The following is a 21,890-nucleotide window of genomic DNA, read 5'->3' as shown; positions in this document are numbered from 1 at the left end:
ATTTTAAATTACTCATTCAAGCACCAAGTTGTAAATTGGTCCAAGACGTATTTTTATGAAATCTATAAAGTTTACACTCTTCCATTAAAAATAAATAAAAATAATAAATTAGAATGACTCTTCTCGGAAAATCTTGATGTAAAACTGCACTAGAATAAATATAATATTAATACTGCCATATTTTAAGTGAAATATTGGTTATAGTATATTTCAATTATTTGTGTTATTCATAATTTTCATTATTCATTTCTGAATCGATAACCAAACAACCTAATAATAACTTATTAATTTTTTTATTTAATTCAATTCATTGGCTCATCAATATTTTTTAATACAATTATATGCAAAAATGCAATTACTTTATGGCTAAATTTATTTTTGCACATATTAGTTTTACCAGTGTTATATTAAGAAATTTTCAATAATGAAAATGATTTATATAATAAAATAAATAAATAATATTATCTGTTATTCAGCCGAGAAAAAACTGTATTTATTTGAAGAATTATAAAAATTAAAATTAAAAATACGTTGATATTTTTCCATTGCAAATTTTAATACACGTTTTTCTATAATCATGTTACGTAAAATGAGTTGTGAATATAATTTAAATTTTATATGAATTTAACATGAAACAATGTAAAAGTAGAAAGAAATAATAAACCATTTTTATAGAAAGTGTTTATATTGTAAATTATAAATTTATCCAATTAAAAATATACTATTAATGATGAGAGAGGTATTATTATGATATAGTAATTAGTATAATTCAGTAAACATTTTTACATTCATAGATATGAATAATTTATGGTTGTTTTAGAAACATTCAATCCGATGAATGAATAAAAACATCAATGGAAAAATTAATTAGCCACGTTTTGGAATAAGATAAGTTCCATCATCAGGTTTTTCTGTCAAAATCAATTTTTTGAACTATATTAATGATTCATTAACTTCCCGAAGGAGAAGTTTGTTTTCATCAAAAAATCCGATTCGCTAATTTTATGTTTCTCGACGTTTCAAGCCGTTCTGAATCAAATGAGACCAAATTTGAAAAAAGTATGTGTGTGGGTGTGTATGTGTGTGTATGTGTATGTAAACAGATTTTTGCCGTAAATCGACGTTTCTCAAAAATTTGGTCAGTTGTTCATTTTATGAACACAAATTAAATGTTGTTTGAATCATTAATGTTTGAATCACAGTTATCTCAAGAACTGAATTACTATTTTCACAGCACTTAGATTAATATTATGCGTACGAGTTTCCAGTGGAAAAAGTCACTTATTTAAACATGATTTTACTTATTTAAAATCTTGTACTTATACTAGATCTTACCTCAGGCTGCATGGATGTCAGCATTTCTTCGCAAAATTGCACAGAGTCAAATTGTTCAAATTGTTCACTCACACACACACTTTGTTTTACGCGAAATTATGCAAAATTTATTTAATTTGCACTTTGATTTTAACAACGCGAATTTTATTACCACTACACTCACTTTTATTTAAGAAGTCTTTTTTAGGCTGAAAGAAATTTATGGATTAGTGAGGGGTACGGTCACAATTTTGCCCATCCTGAATAAATACTGATTATATAATTAGTTGACGATTTCCTAACTGTAACTTAGCTCACGGTTCGACCTATATCTATAGGGCAAAATTACCGATTTTTATACTCGATATTAATTTGACGTGATGCAACGAGACGTGTGACCGTACCCTTGGAAATCATGCCTAGAAATAAAAATGCACTGACCTTTGTTTAAAATCACCGATTCTTCTGTAACATCCCGATTACCAATTTGTTGTCTAAAAGATAGAAAAAAAATGTGAGTTTCTAAATATATTATTAATAAATGATTTGTGCTAAAAAAGTCAGTGCATTACCTCGTGATTTACAGAAGAGAGCTGACCAGGAACCACGAACCTGGAACCAGGAACCGGGAACCAAAAACTATCACTGCACTAGAACACTATAAAAGCCATTATAAAACACTACACAAACACTAAAAAAACAATAAACAAGCGGATTGAAAAATAGCTCAAAAACCGAAAAAAACGATCACTACGCGTCGACACCAGGTAAATAGTATTTGACCACAAGCGAATATTTGCCTTTGTAAAAACACTGTTCATCACTAATAAAACTTGGATAGATTTTTATTATAATGTTCTCCTAATCAACCAATTCAGATATCACCAATGAAGATAAAAAAAGTAGCGATTTATGTTTTCTTTAGCATCTCCAGTTTTATGATTGGTCCTTTAAAGCCTTGTATCTTTTGACTGATTAAATGGATGAAGATGGATGAATAACAATTTAAGGTCAACTAAGAGATCTTTTTTGATGCAAATTTCTATTTAAATCCATTCTCCTGATTTGTATTTCCAAGCATCTTGTAAAAGTAGAATTTCAGTTATGAAATTCGTGGTATTCCTGGTCAAAAATATTTGCAAAATTTTGCACAACACTGTTAACACAAATAAAACACTTTTTTGTCCAAAAAACGATCTAATAGTCCAATTATATTTAATCAATATCACTACTTTATTGTCCTTGTACTTTCTTAATGGTTTATTCACTTGTTCTGGATCATAACATCTATATCCTATGATTGTGTATTTTTCACGATTTGTAAAGTTGACCCTTGGTAAGATCTTTATTTTATTTTTAAAATGTTTTTAAGGACATCTGTTCTCAGAATTAGATTTCTGCTGAAAATAAACAAATTAGATAAATTACAAAAAATGTATCAAATATATTATTTGTATATAGAAGAGCAAACAAAGTTCTAAATGCTCATTGATATTTGACTAGTGAAACCATTCATAAAAGCCTATGTACATTCAAAATACTTTTATTCATAGAAATGCCCATACGTTTGGTTCATAATTTGCAATAATTTCCAGAAATAATTGCCATTGAATAAATTGCCATGTCAAAATATTTGAAATTTATATGAAGAAATTGCATGTACTTTACAATTATTCAGATTCTTGCAACTTATAATTTGATAAAATTATTAGCAGGTCGAAACGACAATTTGCACATAGGTCCTATCATAATATTTAAAATATACAACAAGGAATAAGTTGCTTTTTACATATATTCAATCTTGTATAACAAATTTGATAAAAGTATAAAGTAAAAGGCCAATTTTTTTTCAATAAAACTAGTGGGGTGCATGGCATTGTGCCTTAAGGCAAATTTCTGGAACTTTCCGTACCGTAACAAAATTTTCGAGAAATATCAAATATTTTCAAAAAGATAATTATAAATACTGTGACATTGTCTAATACTCGGTATTTAAGAATTTCGTATTTAAGAATTATAAACAAAATTGCAAAGTTAAAATTATTTGTTTAAAGTATATTAGAACTTTAGTCAGAATTAAAATTAAAATCTGAATTATTTTCAATATAGGTACAAAAAAATTTTTTTTTGAAAAAAAAATTTTTTTTCAAAAGCGATTATTTTGTTGAAACTAGCAGAATCATTCAAATCGGGCGCTTAGTTCTCTCAAAAACTGCCATTTTTTGTACTCTTAGCTTTGTATCTTCGAAATGGCTAAACCTGCCGTTGCCAAAAACTAATCACCTAATCACTTCTCCAAATCATTAAAAATTCAATGTTTTTCAAATCATTCAAATCGAATACTCCGTTCTCTCAAAAACTCGATTTGTATTTTCTGCACTCTTTGCTCCGTATCTCCGTAATGGCTGGACCTGCCTTTGCCAAAAACTAATCAGCACATCTCCCTATCAATAGAAATCGAATGTTTTTTTAACCTTTCTAATCGGTTGATCCGTGAACGAAAAGATGCGGACATACAAAACACACACACACACATCCATTTTTCTGAGGTATGCCAAAATGTTCAGAAACTTCAAAACGTCGAGAAATGCAAAAAAAATTCATTTTGGATTTTCGGCCCATTACTAAAACTACCTTACGGGAAGTTAATAAGAACTACACACTTGCAACAAATTTCCAAGTCTTTGAAATAAATGGCGTTTGGTACATGTGCATACTTACTTTTAAATTAAATATTACACCCAACATTATTTTTATATAAATCCGTCTGCTTTGAAATCAAATGCACTACTGACATGCACATCAAGAATGAAACTAAGCATTACGCAACCGAAAAATTTCAATGTTGCCAAATTTGAATAAAATGCAGTATTGTCAAACCTCCAATATCATGTTGCACACGTTATGAATGAGAAAACTATTACGTCGGTCTGTCCTTTATTGTTTGCGCCAAGTTTATTTGAAATACGACTTTCGTTTTATAAATTTGTATCATCGTACTAAAGAAAATTAGAAATCTCGAGAGAGACATATTACGAACAATAAACTTCACAAATTGCTCGAGTTGAAGATATATTTGCATACCATTTTTCGTCATTTGCATAATATCCCAGCAAGACAGATGTTTAAAATGAAGCTGTAGATAAATTGTGTGCAATTAGTCTTCTTCGTTATTAAATTATTGTAATTGATGATATAGTATATTTTATAAAAATTAATTGCATTGGGCATCAATAAAATTTAGTACGTGCGCATTGTTTAAGTAAAGGATGAAATATTATTAATTATTTATTATGCTTGTTGAGAAGATTACTGAATGATGACACACATCAAGTGTCGAAACGTTTAATGGAAAAAATAATTTTTCCATTTAATCTTTTTTTAATTCGACGATTGGGCTGCAAAAATATTTCAAATATGTATCAACGTCGATAATACTATTATATATAAATTATATATATATATAAATTAATAAACTATTAATAATAATATTAATAAACTATTATATATATATAAATATATATATATATATATATATATATATGCATTTTCTCAGTATCAACGTCGACAATACTATTATCATATAGTATTGTGTATATATATATATATATATATATATATATATATATATATATATATATGCATTTGTTCAGAAAGCGTCTAATAATTTTAAGAAAAATTATTATGTACACGAATATATTAATTTAGAGCGATTTATTTTCAATATCGTATTTATACAGTTCGAATATGTACATAGCTTATCTAAAGTATTATATAACTAATATTAATTTAAAGATATATTACACTATTAGATTGAAGAAATATAACAAAACAGTTTTATAGTTGAAGTTTTTATATAAAAATGGAATATTTTTAAAATAAGATATCTAATTGTAACATTTTAAATATGTAATTTACTACTGATACAAATTTACAATTAATTCGGAAACAGTCATACAAGTTCGATTCAAATACGTACGTCATTCTTAGAACAAAGGTCTAGGATTTTATGTTACTATCTAATTATTTTTAGTAGAAAATAACAACCTATTATATATCAAATATCACTATTTAAGATTTTTGCTGTTTAGATTTCATAGTATTAAGAACTATTTTACATATATTTTTTAACAATTAGAACATAATGAGTCCTATAAGCTTGATAAATGACGGCAACCCTAACGATTGTCCCACCCCTATATGTGAAGAGTTTATTATTACTATTATTAGTAAATTCCTTATTGATGTAGTAACGCCGAGGAGAGTTACTTTTATCTGTAAATATATTGCTGTTACAACCGATGTCAGTACTGTTTGTTATAAAGCTAATCGAAAAAATATCAAACCTAAAGATATTAAAGTAGAATAATGGGATTTTGAAAAAATCAAATCATTTTTTATAAATCTTATCCCAAGCATCAAAATCAACCAGCAAAATATTAATTAGGGAAATCTGGATTAAAATTTTAATCCTCGCACATAAAATAAATATCAGAGATATAATAATTCAACTTATAGAAGATACGAATAATTCATTTAGTGATAACCAGTTGCATATTGACGAGTATATTTAGCCTATTTACTATTTAAATAATAATATTGGGAAATATAAAATATATTCTCAATTATTATTTATTATAAGTTGTTTAGAATATTTTGAAGCTATGAATGTAGAAAATAAGTAGTTGTAGGTGGTATTATACCTTAAGGCAAGTTGCCTCAAATTAACTTTTCAGAAGACTTTAGTTATTTAACACTAAAGCTATAGCGCGCGCTCAAATTGGCCTACAGTTACAAACTTATCTAGCTAATCATTCAATTTAGATAATGATCGATATATTGTTCAATGTATATAAAATGAAGAAATTTTATGGAGTTTCCTCTAAATTCATTTTTATATAATTTCTAAAAGAAATTGTAAAAAAAAACTAGTAAAATAAATATTCATACAGAATTCCATATGCACACATAAAATCTTATATTCAGCTTTCTCATATTATTGACCAATTATTTTAGTCTAAAATCTACATTTGACGCAAATATATTTGTTGTTTCATAACTTTCACAAAATTAAATTTGACAAGTTATTAGTCCACACAAAGCCATATTTATGGACAGTTTTGATAAATACTTGATTTTCTCGAGATTTTGAATATGCTAAAAAATTAACTAAAACAAAAATTTGTGCCTAAAAATGCTTTTACACGTCGTCTTTCTAAACACAATTTACGCATATATCCTACTAGAATTAAAATGTTGAAATATACCTAAATTTACTGCTTACAAATTTTCGTCTTCATGTTACATTTTTTTACCATCTGGTACGCCACATTTTCACCAAACAATGTACAAATACAAAATCTAATAGTTTTCCGTACAATTTTGCTGATTTATTCTATTTTTAATTGATAATGTTCGAAACTTAATTTAACGAAAAAAAATTTAAGCCTATTTTTATGGAACTTTTTGGGCGATATATATCATGGTCTTATAGAACTTACTGAAATACTACGGCTTTACGACAAGTAGTTTAATTTTATAAAATTCATCAAAGTTTGAGAAAATGAGTAGTTTTTTTAACGTTTGTTAAATTTAAAATTAGTCAATCTACTTGGTATAACGATAGAGTACTTGGTCTTAATGAACATACTAAATTATTAAAATCCTACAGAAACTGGTTCATTCATATAAATTATTTTAAAAATTTGTTTTTACAAAATACTCCGTGTTAACGTGATCGTTCGTTTCCAATGATGTGTAATAAATCTACTCGGAATACTTTTAATCACCCATAAATTAATTTATATTTTATTTATTAAGTAGATTAGTTACACATATCGAAAAGTTCATGTAACTTGCCTCAAGGCAAAATACCAAAACTAACTAGTTATATTTTTATAATTGACCTCATACGCCATCCAGAACTTAATTCTAAATTTGTCTGGTTCATTTGGTATATTTTGTAAAAAATCTGCACCTACATTTCGACGAAAACAACTTCCCACACAATTTATTTTCCACCGGTCAAATTGACCGACTGCGGTAGTATCACACATAAATCAAAATGTGAAGAAATATTTTTAGTACATACTAAAAATTGTTATATAATTAAGGTGTTATTATTATATAATTATAGATGATGATATTTTCATGTTTAAAAATGTTTATGTTATACTCAAAGTTTGAAACGGTCATTTTGACTGGCGTCGGTAGGTTTAGTGTTAAATAACATTTTCTACTGTTGATTTTCAGAACAGTGTTTGCTTTACATTAAACTATTTTTACTTTCTTACATTTACATGTTAATACTTCATCGAACTTAGTTAAATACATATACAATGTATTGTTATGTTAACAAATAAGTGAAATTTAGTAATAAAATTTTTCAATTTTGTTAAGGGAGGAGCCTGCTTTAGACGCTTCAAAAATCGCTTTTTTTGAGGAATTTTTAGGGAAGGAAATAAATATTCAGTTGAAGCAAAACTTTCAGGTTTTGTTGTTATATATTTTAACATTCTTCTCAATTTTTTTCATTGGAATATATGACATAATATGTCATGTATAAGCATCGCCAATTAGGAAGAATCGAAAAAATTCAAAAACGAGAAATCGCACGTCTAAGTTTTCGTTCCACTTGTAAACATGCTTGACGCTTGCTCACTATTTCTTATGTAATTCCAAAAATAATTTGAATTTCTTTCTGAAATTTTAGGGACATATTCTTGGCTAGTTTTGGAAGACATTTTTGGAATAAAAAAACGATATATTTTAAGCTTCTAAAGCAGGCTCCCCCTTTAAACAAACTTATATTTTTCACCCGATTTCTTTCTTCCCCAACTTACTCTCTGATTGACGAATATACTCGTTATGAGTTCAATTCGGACAACACAAACGGTTAACTGGATAATAGATTTAGAGTAGTTATAGATATCACCTATAACTTTAAATATTACTTTCAAGTTGAATATCACACCTTGTTCATGTCTGCCTCTTCCTCGTAAACAAATATTCCGAAAACTGCTGACCTTCAACTCCTCCTCCATTGCTGGCTGCCACACAATAACCATTATTCAACAACCTGGTTATGGCTTCGACCGAATCAATGTTGCAATAACCGTTCAAAGGAAACCTAATCACGTGTTTCGAATCCGAGTGGGTCCATCTAGCGTCGACGGTGGCCTGGTTCGTTTCCGGGAAAACATCTTCTAGAACTGCCCTGTTTCCGCTGAACATGACTCGTTCGCCAAGATCAGGGCTGATGTGCAGCGCAACACATTCGTACGTGGGAGCAGGGGCTGGTGCTAGGAGTTCTTCGGTGGAGGGCGATCTTTTGATTGGTAAGGATTGCGAGTTGGTAATTGAAGACCTGGTGGTCGATTGAGATGGGTTGCGGTCTCGGATGAGGCGTTCTAGTTGACGCACCATGGCTAGAATTATTAAAGACACTTTTATTGTTTGCATTTATTGGTCTTGGCTATAGCTTTTAACGATTTACAACATTTTTCTTTCTTCACTAAGTTTTAATATCACATTCTATTCAATGATGATACTGTTTTCAAGTTGTAAACACCTAAGACTCAACCCTAGTCTAATAAAATTATATATTAGAGCAATTATAATCTTTTTTATTGAACTGAATAATCTCTTCTCTTGTAATGCATCCTGTCCTTACATAGTTCCTCAATAATTAATTCGTCTTTCTAAGAAATTCAGATTTCTTATACTCGACTCAACTAAATCACAATAAGTCACTTCTAGTCCGGTCATTTAAGCTTAAATTAGGTAAGAATCTCGGAATTCGAGATACCCAGCTGTAAGTCTGTAGATACTTCTATATTGACACCCTAAAGTTGTCTCAAAGGCTATGTAGGGTGTCAATACCATATGTAGGTCTTAAGCCTACATATGGTAGGGTGTAATACTATATGTAGGTTTTGAGACAACTTTAGAGTGTCAATATACAAGTATTTAGAGACTTACAGTTGGGTATCTCGAATTGCGAGGTGAACTTACTATAATGACTTGACTATACATGAATAGATGATGAATGTGATGGGCAGTCATTTGCACCCAAAAATAAACCAATCAGATATTATATAAAATTATTAAAACTTTTCAAATTAGAAATATCTCAACACTCATCTAAGTGATGGCAGTATTAACTCCACAGTCCAAAAAGTCATAAAAATTTATAGTTCTTCAAAAATTAATTCTTTCATTATAGCTCTCTAATCCAGATATCATCTTTTAATAGTCTGATATAGGTAATAATTACATGTGGTCCTTCAAAGTGTCTAGATGAATCAAGAGCTCTTCACCTAGTTTACTGTATCGAGTGTATCAACTTTTTTTATACATAGATTCAGGATGTGATCCAAATGCTAAAACTCATATATAAGTTCAAAAAAGTGTCAATTCATCCTTCTGTTCAATGGCATGCCTAACTGACATTTGTCATGTAACACATTGCATAAAAACGAAAAAAGAATATAAATAGACTTCTATACGTTTCAAGTCTCTATTTGACTCTTTTTTAGTTGATAAAATTACATTTAGTATCCTGTCCACCTTCCATCTGAATGCCTTTCTACCTATTCACCTGTCTGCACTTCTATATTTCTACTTTTTTTCCTGTTTACCTATTCACCAATAATTCAATTTGTATAGAAATCAAAAATAATTTCGTGTAAAGATCATATGTGACCAACAAATATAAATTTTCAAAAAAAATATTTCTATATCACTAAAACCACTCAACCTATCCGTAAAAATGTAAAATATTAATAATTTCGTCTAAAAACAAGTATAATAATTTTTGAATCATTATAATCGGATACTCTGTTTACTCAAAAACGGTCTTGTTTTTAATTTTTGACCCGTACCTCCGAATCGACTGGCCCTGTCTTTGCCAAAATTTATTTAGCTATGTTCACAGCGTTACGTTAATAGGAAATGAATCATCTTCGAATAATTCAATTCGCTGCTTCCAAAAACGTCGACGAACGTATCTTATGTATCATATGCCAAAAAAAACAAAGGCTGTCAAAGTTAAGGATATGAAAAATTCATTTACGATTTTTTGCGATTACTATAACTTACCGTACGGTAAGTTAATAACAAATAAGTTTAAACCGCGAATATAAGATGTCAATAAAAAAAAATCTTATTAAATATCTACGCAGCGCGAAGTCATTTAAGTGAGGGTCATTGCATTTAAACATTCGCAGATAAATATCATTATTATCGCAATAGTTGAATAGAGTTAATAATTATTTATAAAACATTTCCAACTTACGAACAATATCAAAATATTTAGCTTCCTCCAGCAGCAAATCAATGTCAGAGAAGCTCTCAGAAACCAGAAGTCTCGAGTTTCTCAGGAAGTTTAAGATGTGTCGGAACATTCCACCGTCTCGGTCTATGAAATAGTGCTGCTTCAATGAGTCTAGCACTATGGGGATACTGCCGTTGAAAAGTTTTGCCAGTCTTGATTCAGGATACCTTAATAAAAGCATTAAAACTTTGAAAATTTCGTTCAACTCAACTTGGCAAAAAAATAGAATTGGAAGATAGAATCTTTTGTCTTTTCAGCAACGTTTCCCATATTGGGAATAAACAATCTAAATTAAGATTCTCTCAGTATAGTATTAATTGCAAGGAAGAAAAGTTAGAATTCCATTACGTATAACTAGTCTAATGAGAATAAATTATTATTTATTATTATTTACTTAGTTAATGTCTCCAACGATGATGTGTAAATAGTTCCACCAACATCAATATGAACAGGAGCAGTATATCTAGAAGCTGCTGCAACGCAGGGTATTCCACTCGGAGACGGTTTTGCATGCTGCTGCTGACCTGAAAGAACTGCTGCATTTCCTGATACTACCAGAATTGAATTTGATGCATAGTTTACTGAAGAAGCCAATGTCTGTGGTGTCGGCGATGACGAATTGGACATGGTCGGTGAAATTGCCGGGGAACTACTAGGCGACAATAACCTGGAAATTTAATAAAATAAAATTAATGACTGGAGTGTGAATTTGATACTACTCATAATTCATATTTTGTGAAAAATAATATAGTTTTTGGTATTCTTTATTCAAGATGTTCAATTCATCTGAAGACCTGAATACCTTAAGACAAAGTTATTACATAAGGCAGTCGCTTTCTTGATGTGACGAGATAAATTTAGTATTTCGTCGAGGTTTTTTCAAGCACAACAGAACAGATTTCAGAAATTTAAGGGTCGTTAGATTAAACTGTATAAGAAAAAACTGCAATTACATTTGTAGAACGATCGGGTCAAGCCATTTCTTTGAAATTAGCAGAAAAGTGCGATTTTAACTTCCCAATGGAAAAGTTCCGAAAAAAAATATTGTTTTTGGAAAAATTCTTTTTTTTTTTATGCAATATAGTTTCTTCGAAGACGATATAAAGATTATAGCAAACTTCAAACTTTTCGAAACCATTTTTTTAGTACGATTTGTACTTTGCCACAAAATTCAGCTATCATCTCATCATTTGGTAAAAGTTCCTCACAGCAAGCATCCTTTTGAGATGTGAGATCGGTATATGGTCGCTGGGAAACAGATCTAGATAATATGGTACAGGAGGAAGCAATTCGGAGCCCAATTCATATTTTTCTCCTTTTTAATTTGTGTGACCAAAATTTAAAGTTGGTCATTCAATAGTTTCTGAGATATGCGAGGTTGATGGGTGACTCGCTCCGCTCTTAATACTAGTATTGAAACAGATTGTACGTTTCCAAAAATGCATAATTCGTTTTTGATGAAACATGTCATACATTGTTACTACACTTGACTAAATATTTGACAAAAATTTAAAGTTGAATCATTCAATAGTTTCTGAGATATGCGAGGTTGATGGGTGACTGGCTCCGCTATCAATACTGGTATTGAAACAGATTGTACGTTTTCAAAAATACATAATTCGATTTTGATGAAGCATGACATACATTGTTACTACACTTTACTAAATAATTGACAAAAATTTAGAGTTGGAACATTCAACAGTTTCTGAGATATGCGAGATTAATGGGTGACTGGCTCCGCGCTCAATACTAACATTTAAAGTTTAAATCATTTCTAAATATGCCGTGAACCCCCATTTTTATTTCGTGGACTCCCAAATTTTGTTTTTCCTGCCGTGGGCCCTTGAAAGTTGCCATGGCCCCTGGAGGCCCATGTAGACCACTTTGGGAATCACTGATTTAAATGGTAAAATAACATTAAGGACTACGTACATGATATAAATAGTCGTGCCAATAGTTTCTATATGTATATGTTTGTATATATAGTTTCTTTTCTCTATGACAATTTAAAAAAAAATTATAAAGAAATTGAAGATGAAAAAGATTCTTCATTATAAAGAAATATTTGAAGATATTTAAATATGAAGCTTATAAATGTAGAACAAAATAAATATAAATAATATGTATATATGAAAATTGCTTCATAATCTCGTATACCAGACACTTCTTCCTGACCGAGATATAAAAATACTGTCAATAAAGGGAAAAAAATGCAATGGAAGTTCGTGCAACGTTAGTTTAATTATTTTCTACATTTTGAATTCCAACGTTAGTTTGAATTATTTTCTACATTTTGAAGTTATAATAATCGCAAAAAAATCGAAAATGAAAATTTTTATATATCTTTTCGTTTCAAAGGTTTCTGAACATTTTGGCATACCTTGAAAAAAATGTATGTATGTGTGTGTGTGTGCGCGCGTATGTGTATGCGTGTGTGCGGATACAAATTTTAGTCGTCGATTTCGGGAACATGGTTCAACCGATGTGAATAATTCGAATTGATAAGGACACGTGCTGATTAATTTTTGGTAAACGCAGATCCAGCCGTTCCGATGATACGGGCAAAAAGTGCTAAGAACTGTAACTCTGTTTTCAAGAGAACGGAGCGTCCGATTTCAATAATTCAAAAAACATTTTACTTGTATTGATAAGATGAACTGGTTAAATTTTTGGAAAAACAAGTCCAGCGGTTATGGACTCAAAAACAAGTTTCAAAAATGTCATTTGGCTGTCAAATGTTTATTGGACATATGTACATAAAAATTCAGATATTTTATAGAAATTTTAATAATGTGTACACATTTTGTGCAATTTTTTTTGGGTTTCCAAGATTTTTAATTACGGTACAGGGAGTTCCAGCAATTTGCCTTAATGCGAGATGCCATACACCACTAGTTTAATTTTAATTAATATAATATATTTATTATTACCTCATCTTGCTGGAGGGCTGATATTGGGCGTCCTCCGCAGACGCCCTGTGGTTGAGAGTCAGATCTCGAGGCTCCAGGGCTCCTTTAGTTTCACGCTCGGCGCTGTTACGAGATATACATTTCCGTCTGCAAATAGACAGACAAACAAACGGTCATAACATTTATATTATTATCATTATTATTACTATTATAGTAACATTGTACTATTCGCTATAAACAAACAGGCATTTCACTCATTGTGAAACAAACTACGATTCATTCGTATCTGGATAATAACAACCTCGGGATAAGTTGACATATAAAGAAGGATGATGAAACTTGGATTGTTGAAACATTTCTAGCACAGTTTTGTATCGCGACTCATGACGAGTATATTCGTCAAGTACAGAGTAAGAAGATTTCAAATGAAAAATATGAGTATTTCACAAAACTGATAAATTTCACTTCTTTGTTAACATGTGTTAGATGCCTATTATATAAATTACTCTAACTTTATATTTTATATTAATCTCTATGAACTGTACATTTTTTCCATTATAGGTGAGTTGATGGTGTTATACAGTATATTCTTGTTAGTACTCCATACAATTATTTTTAACACTTTTGAAGTAAAACTTCCTTAGGCGCGACTAGGGTGTAAATCCGTACAAATGCAACGGAAGTGCGTTACGGCAGATAAGATAAGATAAGAGTCAAGTGCCAATGATGATATGATATCATTTCTATACGGGTCAATTGTGATTCATCGTCGCGTATGTGAATAGAGATCTGTCGTTGTATGCGTACCGATATCAACAAGGAAATCGGCTTAGATAAATAAACATTTTAAAGTTACATCGTAGTACAAATCTTGATTTAATGATTATTCCTTAATATTTTAGCCTGTTCCTTAGATTATTTCTATATTATTCGTAGTTTCTATTAATCTATGAAGTTATTGGAATGGAACATAATTTTTAGGCAAAACAGATATTATAGCTGTTCACAGAATGATATTATATCGCCAGCGAAAAAGTAAAAAAAAATACCATCAGCCAATGTATGTATGTTAATTTTAATTACATGAAGTTCTTCAAAGACCATTACATAATGAGTGAAGTTACACTGTGTGAACAAATATTATAGAATTTATTAATTACCAATTACTTCATTTCTCTAATGAAGTTTCATTTCTAAATGCTAATTACAAAGACAAACCGATCATGTTATATTTGAAGTATGACTTTAATTAATTCCATTGTTGTTTTTAAATATTACACATATTTTAATGCTATTATAAATATATAATTTATCATTATACAAATGTGTATAATGGTTGACACTAATGAAAGTATATGCATCACGAATGTTACCTTATTACTAATAAACATTATTCAAAATTGTTATATGATGTAATTATTTTTACTTAAATGCCATCTTGTACAGTAGCAAATAAGTTTTACTTCAATCGCGTGTGAACCTTACGCGCACTCCTTTTTTTACCTTCATATTTGATTTTAACCCTGCAAGTTTTATAACAAATCATTAAGGCATTGAAACTAAAATTTTCAATGCCATTTTATTATGACGTGAAATAAAACAAATGTATATAATTTTTTATAATTATAATATTTAATTTTTTTAAATATCTTAATTTATATCATAAAATATAAATTAAATCGTTACATTTTCTTATTAAATCTCGCTTAATATAAATTCCTTTTTAAAGTGCAAAATAACACGGTTGGCCAATGTTTGCGCTCAGTAATTGCAAATGAATTATTTAGTAAGTTAGCCTACCAGCAAAATGATGAAAATGTTTTAGTTCGCTATTCACGTTAAAAATAATATTTACTGAAAGAGCATAAAGAATTAAAATTTGTATGTAAATTTAAAACTTATGTTCAATTTATAATTCTGTAATAAAATTTATGTTTTATGATAAGTATTTTTGTCATATTGTGAGATAAATAGATATATGAAATAAGAACTGTCTACAATATTTTATTATTATAAATTATAAAATTAATTTTAAGTGACATTTTACCCATGAACTTTACGAAATTTGTAAATGATAAATTTAATGATTAGTATTGAATATGTATATGATCTATTGTATATGATTCCATATGATCTTGCATACCGGTCTAAGTGTCAAAGTGTCTGTCAATTTTTCTGAATGTCGTCTTGTCTGTCAACTTCTCTGATGATTGTCATCTTGTCTGTCACCTTATCGAATTTTGTACCTGCCTATTTGACCACTCGTTAATCTGCCTACTTGTCTACTTTTCCACCTATCTAACATTTTTTCCTGTCTACCTGCCTACCCGTCAATCTGGCAATATATGTCTATCTTTCTATTTGTTTACCTGTTCACTTGTCGAACCAAAATGTTCGTGAACTTTTGAAACGTGAAGATATGCAAAAAACTTCATTTTCGATTGCTATAACTCACCCTATAGGTAGTTAATATTTTGAAAACTAGATTATGATAAAAGATAGAAAATATAATGTATGTTTTGACTGTATGGTTGATAATCAAAGTCTATTTGAATTTGTATTATGTTAATATAATCTGACCAACAAATTGAATGCAATTTGTATTTATAATTATTGCAATTAGAAGGATTTTTTTTATTAACGCATCTTGAGCAATGTAATGAATGTTGATGTGACTGTAAATATTTATACGTATGAGTTTTTTTTATATATTTTATATGCTTATTAGAATTTTTGATTACTATTAAAAAATCCAATTTTTAATTAGCGCGATTCAGTTTCTATAGAAATCCTATGTAAATGTGTGCGAATGTGCACAAAACGTTTATTTATTTTGTTAAATATCATCGGGTCGGTAAATTGGGATTTATGTAGGTACCGGAGTGCGCTAAATAAATCGACATATGTACCCAAGTAAAGTTAATGCCGTACGGAAAGGCCTTCGGGGCTGATATCGCTATTATATGCAAAAGCACAAGTTTTCTATTCGGCCGATATGGACTGACTGTGTATCCAGCCAGCCAACCAGCTCCGGGGCAGTCGAGAAAATATAAATTCATTTACAAATATACATACATACATAATATATATATATATATATATATATATATATATGTGTGTGTAATATCATTTGTATTAAAATTTAATTTTTCAATTGATTACTAAACAATTATATTATATCGAGACTGGGTACTGTACAGCCATAACTGCTATACTATACTTATTTTTAGATAGGGTCCTAAGGGAAAAAGATGAAGTATGTTTGTTCGAACAAGTTTCCCATTATTGCATTCAGTCAGCGCCCTACATTAACCGATTCGCTTTAAATGAGATCAAGTATGTTTTTCTGTTAGATTTATTTTAATAATAACTGTTACTTGTATACGGATATATCACTTGGTTTAATATTTTGCTGTAGGTTGAACATTATTATTTAATTACGAGCTATTAGTTTTGTTTTATGTGGCATGTATATGCTGTTCTTTTTGGATAAAATTTAAACAGATAAATAAAAATCTAACTTAACTAAGACAAAATACAAAATAGAAACGTAAAGGAAAATTCGATTCAAGAAAACAAGATTTCACAAAGATTTCTTGTTTAAAAAATTGTTTTGATATATATTGTTATATTATATTCATAAGTTTGTGTCTTTTCTTTTATGATTTTTGATTGCTCAGCTAACTGGTGAATTGACAAAATTATTGCTGATCAAAAAAAAGTGGCACAACCGTACCCAGTCTCTCCCTACTATATATAATTTTTTGCTATAGACCACCTGTAGCCCAATATAATTGTACGTGGGAATATGAATCTTACTATAAAAATTTAATGTCGGTATTTAATATAATTTAGTTATTATAAAAATATTATAAACCTAATATTGAATATTAAATTAATGATTTGTTAGCCAACATTTTATGTGCTAAGTATAACGAACTTTGCAATTCAGACGAGGCATTGTTGCCTCAGGCTATGTAGAAAAGGTACTATAATGAAAAACTAACTTCAAATTTGCATAATGGAATGTAAGTAGCTTTTATTTATTTTATAACCATTGAATACTCGAGGAAAACTAATTAGTTCTCATATTGATCAACTACTACTACCATAGATTAATTATTTATGAATGTTAGTTGAATTGTTTTAAAGAAGTGTCACTAAAAACTATACCTACTTTCTTACATTTACAAATATTTCATTGAATACCCTTCTTTTTTGTATGTAATATGTGCTTACGACAACAAAATGTAGTAATTTTTCAGTTTTGTCGAATAAATTCATTTTTGACATATGATACTTTAGCAGTGCAACTTAGTCTGTGATTGACGAATATACTCGTCATCAGCTCAATTCGGACGACATAAAATGCGCACTATTCGATGTAATGTTAAAACGAGAAGGTTCGAAACTCTTTTTAATAAAAAAAATATTAGTAAAATTTTTGTTATAACTTTCCAAATAAATGTCACAACGACAGTCTGATATGCAGGCACTTACTTGAAACTCGAATGCGTTACCATGAGTTGCAATGTTAATTTATTATATATGAATTGTTCTTTACCATTTGTTTAATAAAATCAAATATTCCATGACAGAAAAGGATAAGGTGGTGGTGTCTAACCGGAAATTATCATTTTGAACGATCTCAAGTCCAAACAAATTCTGGCCCCGAGGCTGCCGCTCTCAGATGCTAATCTGTTGAAAACATGAAACGAATTCAACCCGAAGCTGAAACGTTTACACCCAAGGGTACGAACGCACTTTTGACGGCTCATGCTGTTGTTTTTGTTTGCTATCCGATGGATGGATGGATAGATGTCAAAATTTTTGGAAATGGGTTTTGGAAACAACTTATTGTTTGGACAGTTCATGAGCGATATAAATGTTGTACTGATTATGATGATACATGGGTCGTATTTCAACGCCACCCACATGTAATGGTGGTCAGTGTCTTAAATGGAGAAGGAATCGATTGGAGTCAAATTTCAAGCAGATGCAGTAAACGATATCATATTGCCATTAATAGATACATATCTATATTAATTTCAATGCCAAACTTAGTGATAACCATATGTATCTACAATGTTTTCCTACTATAATCTAAAAGATATAGGTTTTTTATATTTGTTTTTATATATTTTTTTATATTTATATATTGTCAGGAACAATCATAATTCAACCAGTTAACTGTGATTGATGAATACATCATTCACGTTATAAAACAGTTGCAAAAATTTTCCTCAGGCAGCTATTTTGTGAAAAACAATGATTTTAACTTGCCCGTACTTCATACACCTGCGACATTGTTCAAGATTAACTTTTTTAGAATATTTAGAGGCTAAAATCATGAATAGGATTCGGTGATGAATACACCATTCACAGAGAAGTTGCAAAATTAAAATTCTGCCATTTCTCCATCACTGTTTAATTTTTTTGTGTGTGATGATTTCATAATAACGTGGCTTTAAATGGCAGCCCAACGGTTGGCCTACCTATTTTTGATGCATTTATTATTAGAATAACTCTAATACCGTAACGTTTTTTATTGGTTGCACCCCAAGGGTGAAGGTTGTTCCCATTTAGAAACTTATTGCAACCTATATTCTCGAGTGAAAACCAATGTCACAACTGCCTAACATCAGGATGTCCAAAACGTGCATCGAACAAGAAAACTCTTAATGAAAGTTTACTGAAAGACTTTCATTAAGAGTTTTCACGGAAATTTCCATTTCTTCACACTTTTGTGACCTATTTAATACTTAAAATGTTTAAGAACAATGAACATTTTCTTCGGAAAACAGCTATTCAAAATGTATTCTATTTCATAAGATGTTAAACGATGTTTCTATACAAAATGATTCTATCCAAACATGTATATATACATCAATATATTGTGCTCTTTTGTCACGTAACTGCTTTTTTCTTGAACAGCAAAGTATTTTGAATTTTGAAATTCTTGAATGCCTGGCTTTTTTTAAAGTCAATCAGTAGTGGCAACAAAAAAATCTATCAATTACTAGAATTGATGCAGCTACCAAAATCAATTCAAAACTTCTAATTAATTCCAGTAGCATAGACAGAGATACTAATCACATTCATGTAAGTCAGAAATATTAGTTTTAATTGAATATGTCAGAAATTGAACCTGCTCGTTACATCGGATATGTAATAACTTTGGCTTTGATAAATACGCTGAATATTGCAATTCTGTTTGAGAGCAACTACGTACATTTTCTGATTAATAGGTGAATGTATTGGTTCCTTGGAATTATTAATTAGTTATTGGTAATAAGAAAGTAAAAATATTCAAAATTGCTGTTGATAGTTTGCAATTAAAAAAAGAGTGCGCGTAAGGTTCACACGCGATTGAAGTAAATTTATTTGCTACTGAACAGAAGTGAAAATAAATACATCATATAACAATTTTGGATAATGCTTATTAGCAGGGCCGGATTTAGAAATTTGGCGCCCCGGGGCACTGACAAAAATGCCGCCCCATCCCTGAAATTTTACGAACTTTCGAACTTTTTTTTAAAGCAATCGCGCTGCTTCTGCTGCGTAGGGACAAAATATAGAAGCGCGTAAGCGCCGCGTCGCAGTCTATCGGATAAACAATGTTACAGAACGCATATAAATGTAAACAAAATTTATACTTAATATTATAATATCTTTAAAATATCTGATAAATTAATGTGCATATGTCTTATGATCACTTTTGTCCGCCAAATGTTTCTTTTTCAAATTTTTTTATTGGATCATCGAAACCGCTAAACCTGCCCCCCACAAATTTAAGAAGTTATTTATTCTGTAAATTTTTCTGAATGATGTTGGATGCTTTTTTTCTTAAAAACTGAATTATCAATTTTGGCATTTTGGCCCGTATCTTTAAAACTGTTGAACCTGCCTTGACCAAATAACTAATCAGCACGTCTCCTTATCAATAGGAATTGAATCATTTAAATTGGTTGATCCGTGTTCTCAAAATCGACTTGAATAATTAAAAAATATTAGATTTGTATTGATGGGGAGACGTGCTGATTAGCTTTTGGTACAGCTACGCAGCGCGATTGCTTGTTCATAATTTTCGAAAAATTTCAAAATACAAAAAATGTGTTCCAAAAGTCTTTTTTTCATTATTCAAAAAATTTGAATGCTCTTTAAAAATGTAATTTTTAGTACGGGTGTTCATAATTTTCGAAAAATTTCAAAATACAAAAAATGTGTTTCAAAAGTCTTTTTTTTTCATTATTCAAATAATTTTAATGCTCTTTAAAAATGTAATTTTTAGTACGGGATGGAGCGATTTACATGACGTCGTTGTTGATGCTTCGATAGTGGACTGTAATTTTTATTAATCGACGAAATGCGAAATCCCTACGATGATTGTGTTAGAGAATGAAACTTCTCTTAGATTCACATTAAATTTATTCTATATACTATTTTACAAAACACCTCCTTATACTTTGCCTGTTTATGCTAGACTAACTATTTATTTGATATTCAGGCCCGACGGAATACATTTTACAATCTTATTTTATAACCTAATTACATGAGCCGTCGAACCTGGGCAAGATCGTTCCCTATTTATGGGATTAACAAAATTTTCCTGATTGTTGTATGTAATAATATTTTACAATTTTACGGCGACGTTTACACCAGATGTTTTAGTTTAAAAAATCATCCACGGGATGTTTCAGTAATTTGTCTTAAGGCACAATGCCATGAGTCACTAGTTTAAATTTTTTTCGAAGTTATAAGCTTGGAAGTGCACAAATTCGTCATTTTAAGAGAGCTCGAGAACTGAAGAACATATTTTTCTTAAACTTTCAGCTTGTTTACGGATCTTATTATTAGCCAAATGGCCAAGTTTAATAACTTATTAACCAATTTGATAATTTATTTGATAATTTTCGTTCGGAGAGGGAGGCAAGGCAAAATAATAAATTTTAGTTATCGGTTATTTCAACCCAAATTTTGCATTGTAATCGTACTATATTTTGTTAATTATATTTCTTGAAATGAAAAATCTTGTTAAAGAAAAGTTGATTATATTGTATAGATTTTTTTTTCTCACTATCCAAATTTTGCCGCCCCCCAAAATTTGCCGCCCTGGGCAGTAGCCCCGATTGCCCCTATAAGCACTGCTTATAGTAATATGGTACTCTCGTGAACACATTTATTGAATTCATACCATTTTATATATATATAATATTATGAATTATAATTATTTAATAATGATAAATATATTATAATTATATATATATAGCATTATAAATATGAATAATATTTAAAAACAATAATGTAATTAAAGTCATACTTCAAATATGACC

The 21,890-nt window shown here is 29.7% G+C and overlaps 2 protein-coding genes across 8 annotated transcripts in view; both read right to left on the bottom strand.

Moving 5' to 3' along the window:
• The window catches only part of LOC113366684 (BTB/POZ domain-containing protein kctd15-like), a 54,706-nt gene that overhangs the window by 16,468 nt on the left and 16,348 nt on the right, over nt 1-21,890 (bottom strand). The gene's annotated exons all lie outside the window — the stretch shown is intronic.
• LOC113366682 (BTB/POZ domain-containing protein kctd15-like) overlaps nt 2,484-21,890 on the bottom strand; it is a 35,764-nt gene continuing 16,357 nt past the window's right edge. Inside the window, exons 2-6 of one of the 4 annotated variants that reach the window (XM_026608335.1) lie at nt 13,579-13,704; nt 11,043-11,315; nt 10,610-10,815; nt 8,288-8,741; nt 2,484-2,714 (exon numbers count right to left, since the gene is read on the bottom strand). In XM_026608335.1, coding sequence (XP_026464120.1) covers nt 8,293-8,741; nt 10,610-10,815; nt 11,043-11,315; nt 13,579-13,583 — 933 coding nt within the window. In that variant the 5' untranslated portion in view covers nt 13,584-13,704 and the 3' untranslated portion in view covers nt 2,484-2,714; nt 8,288-8,292. Of the gene's footprint in view, nt 2,715-5,401; nt 5,590-7,521; nt 8,742-10,609; nt 10,816-11,042; nt 11,316-13,578; nt 13,705-21,890 lie in introns of those variants that run through there. The other 3 variants (XM_026608336.1, XM_026608334.1, XM_026608333.1) reach the window with 3 other exon arrangements.

The sequence above is a fragment of the Ctenocephalides felis genome, unplaced genomic scaffold (genome assembly GCF_003426905.1).
Source record: "Ctenocephalides felis isolate EL2017-DRISC unplaced genomic scaffold, ASM342690v1 CF-g0.4_SCAFFOLD_01170, whole genome shotgun sequence".
Lineage (NCBI taxonomy): Eukaryota > Metazoa > Arthropoda > Insecta > Siphonaptera > Pulicidae > Ctenocephalides > Ctenocephalides felis.
This window is presented reverse-complemented; position numbering and strand designations above follow the sequence as displayed.